At 33.9% G+C, this 13,688-nt stretch overlaps 3 protein-coding genes and 1 pseudogene across 4 annotated transcripts in view, besides 3 other annotated features; 1 reads left to right on the forward strand and 3 right to left on the reverse strand.

Annotated features, from left to right (window-relative positions):
• The window catches only part of TVAGG3_0866680, a 569-nt pseudogene extending 282 nt beyond the window's left edge, over positions 1–287 (reverse strand). Inside the window, exon 1 of the mRNA in view lies at positions 1–287. This exon is cut by the window's left edge and continues 282 nt beyond it. Coding sequence covers positions 1–287 — 287 coding nt within the window.
• Positions 288–703: 416 nt separating this feature from the next.
• Positions 704–3,340: a mobile genetic element.
• A 3,760-nt stretch (positions 3,341–7,100) lies between these two features.
• On the forward strand, positions 7,101–7,865 carry TVAGG3_0866700 (uncharacterized protein; the record flags this gene model as incomplete). The annotated part of the gene is made up of 1 exon (XM_001300143.1): positions 7,101–7,757. The coding sequence occupies one exon, from the start codon at positions 7,101–7,103 to the stop codon at positions 7,755–7,757; it is 657 nt and encodes a 218-aa protein (XP_001300144.1).
• A 774-nt stretch (positions 7,866–8,639) lies between these two features.
• TVAGG3_0866710 (ribonuclease inhibitor domain-containing protein) lies at positions 8,640–9,221 on the reverse strand (the record flags this gene model as incomplete). Its single annotated transcript, XM_001300144.1, has 1 exon — positions 8,640–9,221. The coding sequence occupies one exon, from the start codon at positions 9,219–9,221 to the stop codon at positions 8,640–8,642; it is 582 nt and encodes a 193-aa protein (XP_001300145.1).
• A 446-nt stretch (positions 9,222–9,667) lies between these two features.
• On the reverse strand, positions 9,668–11,940 carry TVAGG3_0866720 (uncharacterized protein; the record flags this gene model as incomplete). Its single annotated transcript, XM_001300145.1, has 1 exon — positions 9,724–11,940. The coding sequence occupies one exon, from the start codon at positions 11,938–11,940 to the stop codon at positions 9,724–9,726; it is 2,217 nt and encodes a 738-aa protein (XP_001300146.1).
• Positions 11,941–12,071: 131 nt separating this feature from the next.
• Positions 12,072–12,994: a mobile genetic element.
• Positions 12,995–13,236: 242 nt separating this feature from the next.
• Positions 13,237–13,688: part of a mobile genetic element that runs on past the window's edge.

Consider the following 13,688-nt stretch of genomic DNA (forward strand, 5'->3'; position numbering starts at 1 on the left):
GGGTTGTGTTCGACCAAGTTTAACATTATACCTAAAGCTTGACAAATCTTCTCCTGAGTTTTAAGTTTGTCTTTCAGTTGCATGTAGTCATTTCGAATATCTGCAACAGAACTTAAGTCTCTGCTAACTTCAGGATATGTTGGTTGTTCTTTTACAGGAACTATTGTTATACCATCTTCGTCTTCGTATGGTTTCCCCACTTCAACATCTCTGTCTTTGACATTGACAACAACACTTTGACTGTTTGTTTGAGTTGGTGAATTTAACTTCACATCTGCCACCGCCATTAAAACTTTTGAAACACTTACGCTTCTATTTTTCGAAATGACATTTTACTTAGAATAAAAAGATGGACGTATTTGAGTATCTCTTCGAATTGAAGCAGAACAAAGTTTACACACACAAACAATACAAGTTCATTGACAGAATAGTTCTTTACACAAACAATGGAAAATGTTATAGAATAGCAGTCTTTGCTGAACCAAAATATTTTCATAAAGCAAAGAAAGTTGGTATAACTGAAATGGTGAAAGTTCTTGACGTTGACAAAAATATAACAAAAAACTGACCGATATTTCTAAAGGTAAGTTTATAATACAATACTATGTCAAAACTGGCGTACTGTCAATATTTGACGGAGAGAAGTCAGTTCAAGAACAACTTACTGACCTGCTGCCAAAATCTGCTCGATGGAAGCTGTCGTTATGCCAATCTGAGGAGCCCCAGCAGGTTTCATCGAACGAATTTTCAAAAGAGCATCTTCCGTGAAAAGTGCTATTGGTTTTGTAAACTTCTTTGCTTTCAATTCATCTGGACCGTCTCTGTCACCAGTATATTGTATTTGAACTGTACCAACAGTTGAAATACCACCCATAAAGTCTTCTGAGTCAGCAAATGGAATGCCAAGCCAAAGTTTGAACGGTCTCCATTTGTATATTGAGTTTTTTGACCTCCTGTATGAGTCCATACTTTCACATATGGCATAATAGAATTTTGCATTTTCAGGGTTAATGGTTGTTGTGTGAAGTTGTTGTTAAAGTTCATAGCATCTAATGTCAAGTTGTATGACCTCATATCTTCAACTGTAGAATATTCTTCTCTTGGATAATATTTGCCATCTATGTTTATATGATATTTAATACCGGGGTTGTTAGAAACAAGAATAGTCATTTATAGTTCGTCTGAACAGTACAAACATAGTATCTGCATGTTTCATTGCAGTTGTTAAAGCAATATCTGTTCTTGCACCTGGGTCAGCACTTTGGTTTCCAACTTCACCTGCAAAGTCTTTGACAGATATTTGGTGTATAGGGAACATAAGTGGAACTGCAATATATTTGGCAGCTAAAGCATTTGAAATATCTGGGTCCAACATATAGACTGCAAGTCTGCTTTCTATTCTCTTGCATTCAAACTTTTCGCATGTGAACTTAACTGGGTCCCAAGCAGTTCCAGCAGCATTGAAATAATAGTTTACTTCAGTGTTGAAGTTTGAGAAACCAAAGTCTAAGTCAACTTTGTCTTTGCAAAATTCGGCGAATGACGTTTGATTCGCCCCCTTTACGTCTGTAAGAGTGAATGGGTCTTGTGTTGGTGCAATGACTAAGTTATTTTTGCTTGGGGTGAGTTCGATAGAAATCTTACCTGCCCAGTTTGGCAAGTATCTTAAAAACCTGAAGATGAGGAAAGATGACAAAGGAACTCTAAGTTTCAATTTTACTTTGGTTACTGCTGCTGCAGTTTGTCCAGAAAGGTTAACATAAACTCCTGGAACGTTAGGGTCAAGTCTTCTTATTTTCTCAATGGTGGCGTACTGGTCTGTTTGTTCTCTAGCTTGTGGTTGTTACTGAGTTTCTCAAAGCGAACCATTCATAGTTTGCCCATGTTACTGTTTGGACTAAGTCAGAGTTAGAATATATCTTATATCCCATGAAAACTTCTGGAGCATATTGGTATCCGACATAGAAAATTCCATTGCAACCTTTCTTGTCAGACAACTTGGCAGAAGGTTTTATTTCAATGTCTTGTTCCACGTATAAGAAAGAGTTGTCAATAGAAATAATATGAAACCTGTCGCATGCAATATCTACTGTTGTTGAAGAACCTTCTCCAAACTCACCTACGTTTCCATAAGAAACAGCAGTTGTATATTCGTAAGTTCCAGGAACTATTTCTGACCTTCTAATGGCATTGTCGCATTCGTTATACCATTCGGAAACATTTCCATTCATGGCATCCAAAACTGTTGGCGTTATATTCTGAGCGGCGTACATTTCATATGGGTAAAAATATAGAATAGTTGGATTTATATGTCATAATAGAACCCACGTGGACCAAGCTTTACTTTCTTCCTGACTGAGTTTTTAACTCTTCTTTTTCCTTCATTGCCACTACTTTCACTAGATGAAGTTACTTCTTCACTACTTTCTCCAACTCTTCTTCTTTGGTGTCGCTTTGGTAACTTGCCCTCTGCTTCAAGTTGTTGCATCTTTGCCTCATGTTCATCTAGTATGTTGCAAATTTCCCATGTCCTTTTTGCCTTTGGGCTCTGGTCGCCCATCTCAGGTAACCTATATCCTAGAAAGAGTTTGGCATAGTTTGTATTTGAGTCTTCGCGTATTGTTTGCATGACTCTTTCCTGAGTTTGCGGTTCAAGCTCTTCAAACAGTGCCTGTCCATATGGAATAAGCTCGTTTCCAAATATATGTTTTTGTAGCCATTCTGGTTTTCTTTCCATGTTACCAACAATATCTTTTGTGAATGGGAAAGCTTCTACCCAATCTTTCAGTCTTGCGTCATTTATTTCCGTAGTTGGTTTTATTTTGTCAAGGAACATGTTTTTCAATACTAACATTTCATTTGGTACTGTCCATTTGAGTTTTCTTAAATATTCATCCCTTCTCGATTCATCGCCTGCAAAGTAAGTTTTTATGACATTTTGTAAACTTTCGTTTGCAAGGTCATGTACAATAGGTTCTCTTCCTTCTCTGTCCCTAACTCTCTTTCTAAACTCTTCACCAAATATACCATCTTTATGGTTCTGTGTAGTTCTTTGAGATAAATGTTCTAGAACGTCAGGTGTTATATTTCCATCAGCCATGTTCATTTCATACTGGTCCAAAATATCTGCATCTTTCATATCTTTCAATGGCATTAAAGCCGCGCTTAAAATACCAGCTATATCTCGTTCACCATTCACTTCCATTGCGTCTACAACTTCTTGGAATTGAGGTTGTAAGTTTATGAACCACCTATCCGGATTAGCTTTATGACCCCATCTCATTGTAGTTCCATAGTCTGCAGAAACAAAAGTAGGTCTGTTTCCATCTTGGCTAGGTTCTGAATGAACTTTAAACAATGTTTCATTTTTATATGTTTTCTTGAAATTTAACCTTTTATTTTCACCGAGTTCATCCAAAGATTGAACGTTAAATGCTCGTAAGTAAAAAGGGTTGTTGTATTTGTGTACATTTTCTTTCAGTACTTCCATTCTATGCTGAATATTTTCATCTGGTGTTGGAGTCTTTTGTATGTCGGTGAAAATTTTTCGATATTCTTCTACTGTGTCAGCCGAATTTTTTTTAGACTCTTGGAAAGATTCCATATTCTTCGCATACACTTGTTGAGGGTCAAGATTTTCCGGCTGTTCCAAATCTTCATCTAGTTCTGTGAGGTTAGTTTCCAAAGGAGGGACTTGTTCGTTTCCTTCAGGCTCTTCTAGCTGTTGTTGCTGAACTATTTCTTCCATGTCTGGTTGTATCTGAACTTCTTCCTGTGGAGTTTCTTGTACCTCATCTGCTGGCATTTCATATATTCCGAGACCGTTTTCAACAAGTTCCCTATCTAAGTCATCCGGACTCATAAACCTTTCTTCTTTCGTTCCGTCTCTATTTTTTACGCGTTTCATGAAGAGAGTTGAATTGTTATTTAGCTCTGACACCAAATATCTCGGAGTAAATTCATCCATGTCATTTGGATGATATGCTATTAAATCATATCCCTTAGCGAGCTTGTATTTTCCAGGTTTGAGATTATATCTGATTTGGTGCTGAGCCATAAAGCTAAATAGGTTCGGGTCAGTATTTCCTTCCTTGAACTTTCTAATAGCTTCTTTATATCTGTCACTAAAGTCAAGAGTATCTGGGTAACCATACTCTTCCTTCAGCATTTTTAAGAATTCTTGGTTTCCTTGTTCTCTACTTCTTTTATGTCCTTGCTCTGTTTGTGGTTGTTGTTGTGCAGGGTTTTGAACTGTTGGTTGTTGTGTTGGTTGTGCTGGATTTTGAACTGTTGGTTGTGGTTGTTGTTGTGCTGGTTGTGGAGGTGGTTGTTGTGCTGGTTGTTGTGTTGGTTGTTGTGTTGGTTTTGGTGCATGCCTGTGTCTATGTCCATGTGACGATGTAAATGTTTTAGGTAGTCCTGGTGCAGGTGCTTCTCTTGGAGGGTTTGGTGGTATATAAGTTCCACTAGCTAGTATATAAGTTCCACCAGCTGGTATATAAGTTCCACCAGCTGGCACATATGTTCCATCTGCAGCGTAATGTCCTACCTGACTTTTCGTTTTTAAGAAAGCATTTACTAGGTCTGTTTTGGTCTGTGTAACTCTTTTTCTTGACTTTCCACAACAGTTGCTCTAACGGCGTCATAGGCACTTTGAACTGCCTGTCTCGTTGCTGCATCTGTTATTTTCGTCATATTTTGTGCTACTTCTCTAACTCTTTGTCGAAACCTTCAGATTCAGTTTCTTTCCAGATGAGAAGTCGTTTCACTAGTTCACCTTACTATGAAGAGCTTCGAAGGCATTCTTAAGTCAGCATCATTAAAGCTTCATTTGAACTGTCTTCATCCGCTTGTATTTTTGTCCTTATTTGACCCTATAAGTTGGGCTGCTTTAGCGTTGGCTTGGGCATCTAACCAGTCATTGTTAGCTTTATATATTCTGCGCTTTTCATTGCCTTTTGCATGGCTGCGTCGTTATTTTACTTTCTTGTGCTAAGTTTTCATACTGTACGGTTTGGTTTTGCAATGTAAAAGTTTTTCTGCCTTTACATTTGTTCAACTTCTTTTTTATACTCATCGCTTTCCATATATTTCAGGGCTTTTTTGTTTTATCTTCTCTCTTCAGTACTATATTGTAGTAGTATGGTTTCAAATTTAAACATCTTGTTCCATTTTTGCTACTTCTGCTGCTTTTTCTGACACTTTTTTCGCATATTGCTCTGTACTTAGTTCTTTCAGTTGTTCTTCTTTCTTCTTTTTCTCTACGTTTAACTCATTGAGTTTCTTTGTGTGTCTGTCATATTCTAGTTTCTTTTCGTTTTCACTTATTTGCTTCTGTATGTCTATGTTTGACTTTTTGACATCTGTTATTTGATTTTTGAGTGAACTCAAATTCATTTGACTTTGAGGGTTATAGGCTGTTCCGTCTGCAGCTCCACCATAGCCTGCCATTTTCGCTAAAAGTGCCGCTCTTAAACCTCCACTCTGTGCACCAATGACTCGGTTTAAAAGCATAGGATTGCTTGACATTTGTTGCAACATAGTGGGGTCATTCATCATTTGTTGTTGCAACTGTTGTTGTGGTGTCAGTCTTACTATTGGATGTTTCAATGCTCTCTTCCTCTTACGTATATTCTTACGTAGCTTACGTGGCATTTTAAGTGAAGTTAAAAAGCGGTTTTTGACAGATGTTTATATGACACTTTCTCCGGTTTATAGGACCTCTCTCATATTCTATCTAAAACTCATAGTCATGACTTCTTCGTAAATGTTTTGTCATGACTTCATCGTAAAGACTTTGTCATGACTTCTTCGTAAAGACTTTGTCATGACTTCATCGTAAAGACTTTGTCATGACTTCATCGTAAAGACTTTGTCATGACTTCATCGTAAAGACTTTGTCATGACTTCATCGTAAAGACTTTGTCATGACTTCTTCGTAAATGTTTTGTCATGACTTCATCGTAAAGACTTTGTCATGACTTCATCGTAAAGACTTTGTCATATCTAAAACTCATAGTCATGTATGTCCTCTAACCATCTCATAACGGTTTCCAAACCACTTTTATCGGATGTAAAGTAAAAACATGGATGGTTATGTAAAACGTCTAAAGTTTCTAAAGAGTCTCTCAAAGTCCAGTCTACTTGGAACGCCCGTAACTTTTCTGTAGCGACGATAGACTCTTACCTGTCCGGACAACAGTTATACTATTTTGAGTTCTCTACAAAAATTTTAGGGGCTAGAAGGCACGAAGTGCCTGGAAGGCCCCCTATACCAAAAAAAACCTCATTTTATACTAAACTCATTTTATACTAACATCTTCAGGGGCTAGAGGGCACGAAGTGCCTGGAGGCCCCACTACCTTTTTTTTTTTTTTTTTTTTTTTTATCTAATTTTATCTAGATAAGGTGTAGATATCATTTCAATGAAATATTATTCTAATACCATTTAAAAACTTGAAATTTTTTTGAAAATTGGCTTAAACAATTGTGAATTTGAGAATTATACTTATACTTATAGTTCTTACATGATATATTATCTATCTTCAGCATAAAAATGAAAATTTCGAATCTAAAACTGGAGATATAAAAAATATAGTTAAAATATCAAAAACTTACATATGAAAAGGATAATTGCTGTTTTCAAGAGGGTAGAAAGTTTCAATCATATAAAAATAACATTTTATTTTCGAATTTATTAGTATCAATGTGTTTTTTAATATCCATGATCATACTCAAAATGAATAAATTATATTCGAAATCTCTGGTGTCCTTGTTTTCCTCATTAAAACAAAAATGTAAAAAAAATTGTCCTCATAATCTGATAAAATAGGTGCCTAAGTAATTAACAGACATTTAGATACTCCAGAATCGACTTCATTATACAATAATGTAAAAAAAGTTAAAAACTCTAATTTAAAAGAAAAAAAATTGTTTCACGGTTGACTCCGCCGAAACCACTAGATTCCACCGTCAAATCCGTGAGTTTTGTTGGCCCTGCCGCTGGATGCGAGAACGAAAAATTCGCAAGCCTTGGCATTGCCATTAATATCACTTTTCTATCGTTAAATAATCGTCTGAAATGGAGTAAAAAAGTGACAATGGCGCAACTCACCGGTGTTTATCAAAGTGTTGAGCACGCAATAGTCGAAGCCATTCACATTTTAACACCGTTTTCGGAATATTCAGATGATTCTGTTCGATGTAAACAGATTTTTAGTTTAGTTAGAGATTCAACTATTTATATCAACGGACAACCACAAACAGGAAACCATAGATTTACGATATTTTCATCCGCTTTATCGGGTAGGAGATCATCAGTCAAGTTATTTCAAAAAGTAACAGATCCAGAGAGACATGGTGCTTGGTGGAAGCTTAAAGTCCCGTATGAAGAAGCCCTTCGAATATGTCACTCGCTGATTCTTAAAAACCCGCACCGTAGAGGTGATATTTTCGAATGGCAAAGTAATTTTGATATTGTTTCTGCTCCTCGCGAAGAAGAGATAAGGAATAGATTCCTTTCTTTTGTCCCGCTTTGCATGGTTACGGAAGAACTCCAAGACTCAAATGAAGAGTGGGAAAGCAAAATCAACGAAATTAAAGAGAAAATCGAAGTTCAAAAGCAAAATTCAACACCAGAAACTCTCCAAAACTTACAGCAGCTTATACAGCTCCAATCAACTGTTTCAGAACTCAGACGAAATAGAAGAAGAAATGATTTCGATTTAAACGATGGGCATCAGCTACAATTCTTCTAATTTGCATTTGTTCATTATATACATTTAATTCAGAGAGAAATTACAATATTTCTAATTTAATATTTTTATTTTGTTTGTTTATTAATAAAAGTTATAGTTTCTTAAGTGCTATTGAAAACATAAAGGACAGTTGTGTTATATTGTGTTACATTTCATGAATCAATGAGACAATTAACAATTAAAAGATTGATTTAATTTTTTCTTCAATACTTCCTCAGAAGACAGTAATCGATTGCATAACAGTTAGATATATGACATATTATCAATGTATGTGCTCCTCTAAGTTTTCATAAAATATATTTTAAGTCGCTGATTTTAATGTTGCGATTTTATTAATCGACTTATATTTAAATGCATTGATTACTGAAGATATGCTTGGATATGTATTAATTGCATGTAGAATCGATGTCATCAACTCCTGATGCCAATCTAGAACTGGGCCTACTTGCTCAAAAATGTTGTTAATCAGTCAGACACGAAATACAAAATTTCAAGAGTTATAACTAATATTATTTTCAATTATCACAGGTCCAGAAAAAAGCATCTTTCCGTTCCAGATTTTAAAAATCTATTCATAAACATCAATTTTGCTTAATTTAAATATGATACATTGATACATCATCACTTATTGTTATTCACATTCAAGTTTATCAAAATAAAAATGATTTTATGTGCTTGAAATTAGATGTTAATATAATAACTTTCACTTCACATTCTGACATACTTAACATCTGTACATTGATATCAATCTGCAGATGCATCTTAATATTCAAAAAGAATTAACATACTGATTATTTAAAAACTACAATAAAAGTCCAAGATGTAATATTGGGGGAAAAAATATATTTATACAGTTCCTAGAATTAGATTATTTTAGATTTTTTAAGTGAACTCGTTTGCAAGCCAAATTATAAAACTGCATGATAATATTTCTTTTGGTTTGTGAACTTTTGATGGATAAATATAAATTATATCCTTCTGTTGGAATGAAGTTTCTCCGAAAGAATTTTCCCCAATATAAGGCTTCTTCTGATTTATATTTCTATATACAAAAATTTGTTTCAAAACTATCCCATTTCCATAACAGAATTGTTCACCCATACTCGTAATTGAAGTAGGGAAAATAATTTTTTCGAGGTATCTAGCTCTATTAAATGCTCCAAAATAAAGATTTTCAACAAAATCTGGGACTGTAAACGAGGATACTTCACGGCATATGGGGAATGAAATCAATGTTTTCTTGTTTTTTGAGTACAAAATACCATTTTCGGAACTTAATAAAGAATTTCTAGAGTCAACATCAAAGTTTTCGATACATGCAAAGTCAAATGGATTTCCTTCATATATTTTAATAACATTAGGTGGAATATTGAAGTGCGGCATTGCTGTTGGAGATTCTTTAAAGATATTATCGTCGAATTCTTCTATACTATTAGGAAGTGAAACGTTAAGTAGGTTTGGCATGTTTGCAAACGCTCCATAAGGGACCTTTTTGAATCCTTCATGAACTTTAATATATTTTACTGCATTTCTATCTACCCAATTTGGAATTGTAACAACATCACTGGTGTTATAATCAATTTCTACAATCTCACTAGACGCCCTCGCAGTTTTACTGTCTCGAGAATAAAAATAATGTCACTTTTTGATCATACTACTCAATGACTCTTGAACTTAATATTTCAAATATCTTTTTAAAATTATTCTACACCATTAGAATAAAAGAAATATTCCAATAACAATTTCAAACAAAAAAGTGACATTATTCCTTGTTTCCTGGAAAATTTTTTGAAAAATAAAAATAAAAAAATGATTTGATGCAATAACACTCGAATAGAGTACTCGATTTAATTTTGTCAGATGGGCGGAAAGTACAAACTTAAAATAAAACAGTAAAATATAATATATAATTTGAAATTTATAACAAATAAAATAAATAATAAAAAAAAATAAAAATAAAAATAAATTATTCAACTGGACAGAATGTTGCGATCTTAACCTTCATTTGTTTAGCAGAATGTGCGTAGTGTTTCATTGGTTCCACTTTCACATTCTTCACATCGTTATACACTCTATTATCAACTAGAACTTTGAAGAAATACGGATTTTTCTCAGCAGCGCAAACAGTTGCAGAAGTTACAGGAGCTCTACTCATCTTCGAACTCGATGCCTCTCTATCATTAATAAGAACTTTTCCTGGTTCATTCACTGTTTCGAGGAGAAGTACTTGATCACTTGGTCTTATGTTTTGTTCCTTGTTTATTGACCAGAAAGAGAAAGTTGTCACTTCAACAGCGCTCAAGTCTGTGTCAATATCAGTCATCAGCATGAATCTCTTTGGTTTTATGTGTTTCTCGTCTGTTTCTGTGAATCCAGGCACTTCAGTACCAATCAGCTGGCTTCCTATATGAAGAGAAACGACAAAAGGAATTTGGACAGTTGAATCATCTTGGAATTGCAAAGAACATGACCAAACATGCAAAGAAATAGTAAACCTTGCGAATGTTAAGTAATGTTGCAATGCAAATTGCATGATAGCACTGGGATTGGACTGTGTAAACCATACATTGTTCTCAGGTGGATCTTCACAATGAATTGAGGGGAAAATAATCGGTGTTACATCTTCATTCAATTTCGGAGCCATAGAAACACAATTTTCGTAAACTCTTGAAACAAATCTCATGTACGCGTCGTCTTTACTTGCAATGTAGTCTGCAACATTATTGGAGAATTTTAATGATGAATGGTCTTCCGGTAGCAAATAAATGGTGAACGATAGACGTTTACAAAGTGTTTGGTCGTGTTTTGAGAGACAAAGGTAAAGAGCTTGGATGATGGAGGAAAGGACGTTGTCGTCGCCCAGAACAGCGATGTGGTGATTGATGAGGGCTGGTTCTTCATGATTTGTGGCAAATTCAATGAGAGGCTGAAATACAGTCGTATTTAGGATTTCTGTACAAGGAATAAGCAAGAATTTGGACTCCGATGGTCCGTCTACTGTAAGTTTCGTGTCTACTTCGTAATCTATCGATAATTTCATTGGAATTGTGTTGACAAATGGAGGAACTAAAATTGAAGTATCGAAATCGGGTTCTGTAGGTGGGATTGTTGTTAACTTAAGCTTCTTTTGTATTTTAGCGTCTGATTTCTTTGTAAAATCGAGCATTTGAAGAATTCTTTCAACATGCATTGCTTGTGGAACAATTACGTGCTGTTTCTTTGCGAGATAGTATCTGCCGTAGTTTATTAGTTGAGTTTCGACTGATAATTTTTGGTTGTACCGCTGATGCATTAAATTCGGGAAATATCTTGCATTGTGATCGAATAAAACCTGAACGGAGCCATTAGTAGCCACGTTCGTTGATCCTATTCTATATAGAATGTCGTAGAACGCAGATCCTGGGTATTCTCCGTTTCTTTGAATTAATTGGCCGATTTCGGAGCCAAGAGTTGAAACAGGGTGTGGGAAGATGAGGGATGACTTTAGGGGCTCAATGAGCATATCCAGCAACGATTGGTCAATTGCTGGGAAGACAGAAACAATTAAAAATAAAATATGCAATAAACAATCAGCTTCTTGTAAATTATTGAGTGCTTCAAGACGTACTTTCATTGCTTGTAAGAGTGTGCGTGTTGCCAATGGAGATGTGTGTATTAATTTGAGAACTCCGAGTAAATTAAACATAGGAACGTTTGTTAACAGTAAAAAAGAGTCGTATTTGTTTGTAATGCTATCTAATATTGTCTTCATGTTGACTTCTTGCGCTGTCAAGAGTTTATTCAGTAATAACATGGAATGTGAAATTGAAAGATTTCCTGAGCCGAGAAGTTGCTGGTAAGGTGCTTTCCAAAATGATTCTGGTATGAATGTGTTGTAGCATATGACAAGATGAAGTATAGCAATTAAACATGAATCAATTTCAGCTGAATGATCTGGTGGAGGAGGTATAGATTTATCTTTCGGATTAGCAGGTGGAGGTGGAGGAGCTGATACTGCTGATAAATATTTCAATGCTTCATTAATAAATAATTCTGCAAAATCTTCATTTTTGATATTGTCCCAAAAAGTTGTTGATGTCCATGGAACAAGTTGGAACTGTGATTCAGATAGTGCGTTGAATAATTTGGAGAATTTCGCCGGATCATATGTGCCAGCTTTAAGTATGAACTGGCGAAAATCCATTTTTTTCAAATAAAATCTTTTTTAGATGAGAGAAAAAAAATTGAATAAGTAATGTTGTGATATTTTACAAACAAATAAAATATCGAAAATTAGCGTTGTAATCAAATGGATAGAATGATTTCAAAAAGTAGAAAGGTAACTAAACTACTTTCGCCGATCCGATTTGCTCCATATTTAAAATATAGCTTGCATATGTAGAAGAAAAGCTAATTTTGAAGTACGCCCGAAATCCACCAACAGGATTTCGAGCTACTAAAAAGGTACTTTTAAATGTGATTTTTTTTATAAAAAATTAAATTTATTTTAAGATCAGACTAAAAACTAATTTTATGGAAAATCTATATCGACAAATTTATTACTTATTGGGTATATAGATTTTTTGATTATGGCGATTATGTCTGATATGCTTCCAATAAGCCAAAACACATTTCATACTGATTTCTATAAAAGGTATCTTTATTATAGAAGTGTAAGCTATATCTGTTTGTTTTTTTATTATAACAAATTCAAAATTCTCTTATAAGGACTAGATGAAATCTGTATTATTAAATCATTAGCTAAATGAAGGTTCAAATAGAAAGTAAATATCAATTTATATGATACTGAAACCAAATAGTTCTTTTAATAAAAGATAACACGCTGAAAATTATTGAGTATTTGCAAATCTCAAAAATCTATTGGTGAATTTGGCTCAACTTTTAAAATTATAACATCCATATCAAATCATAAAAGCAGACAAAAATTAAAGCCAAACCTATCGGCCAATTTTTTTTTGATATTTTGATTTTTGAGGTATACTTTTAAAAGTGGATTTAAAGCACTGATGAAAAAACATTAACTTCTGTCGTTATGATTATTGATTTAGACAATAATGATTTTAATCTTTGATTATCAAAACACTAAAGTCATCTTTTTAACATTTGCTTGGTAGCATTAACTCAAGTCTAAAGTACTATTTTATGTGGCACTCTTAGAATTTTTGTATTCATTGTACACGCTGAAATAGTACCATTAAAGTTATGGCGGACTTTCAAAAAATAGTTTGGTCACCTTTAAAAGTAGTAGGATATGAAGGGTTGTGTGACTTTTTTTGTTACATCTATATATAGACGATGCATTAAAATATATTTATTTATAAATCATTAAAAAATTAACATTAATTTTAAAATAATTTTTTTTATCTTTTATAAAAGAAGCTATATATAGATGATGTCAGATATTCCGCGATTAATTAAACATTGTTTAAATCCTGAATGGAATCAATGGAGTCATAATCAAAGACCTCATAAACGAGTAAAAGAAATTAGAAATAAACTTCTTACGAAAAATTAAAACTTAGTTATGTTTATTATTTTATTTTTTTATTTTGTATGAAATGAGCGTCAAAACTAACAACGTTAAAAAATTAGGATTCACAAACGAGGAAATAAAGGATATATTAGAGGAGGTGGGTTATGAAGTTGATAAATATTATTTAAGAAATTGTAAAAAATTCGCGGAGTTATTAAATGATTTAGATTATGATGGAAAAATGAATAAAGATAATGTTATAAATTTCTTATATCCCACATCTGAAGAAGAAAAACCTAAAGAACCTGATGTTTTCCCTGAATATTATGAAGAACGGATTAAAGATGATGAATACAATGAAATTGAAAGACTGAAAAAAATAAGAGATGAAATAGATGAAAAAATTAAGGAATTAGGAGAAGTTGAAAAATATAATGAAAATGAAGTAGAGGGTTTAA

The sequence above is a fragment of the Trichomonas vaginalis genome, chromosome VI, assembly GCF_026262505.1.
Source record: "Trichomonas vaginalis G3 chromosome VI, whole genome shotgun sequence".
In the NCBI taxonomy this organism is placed as follows: Eukaryota; Parabasalia; order Trichomonadida; family Trichomonadidae; genus Trichomonas; species Trichomonas vaginalis.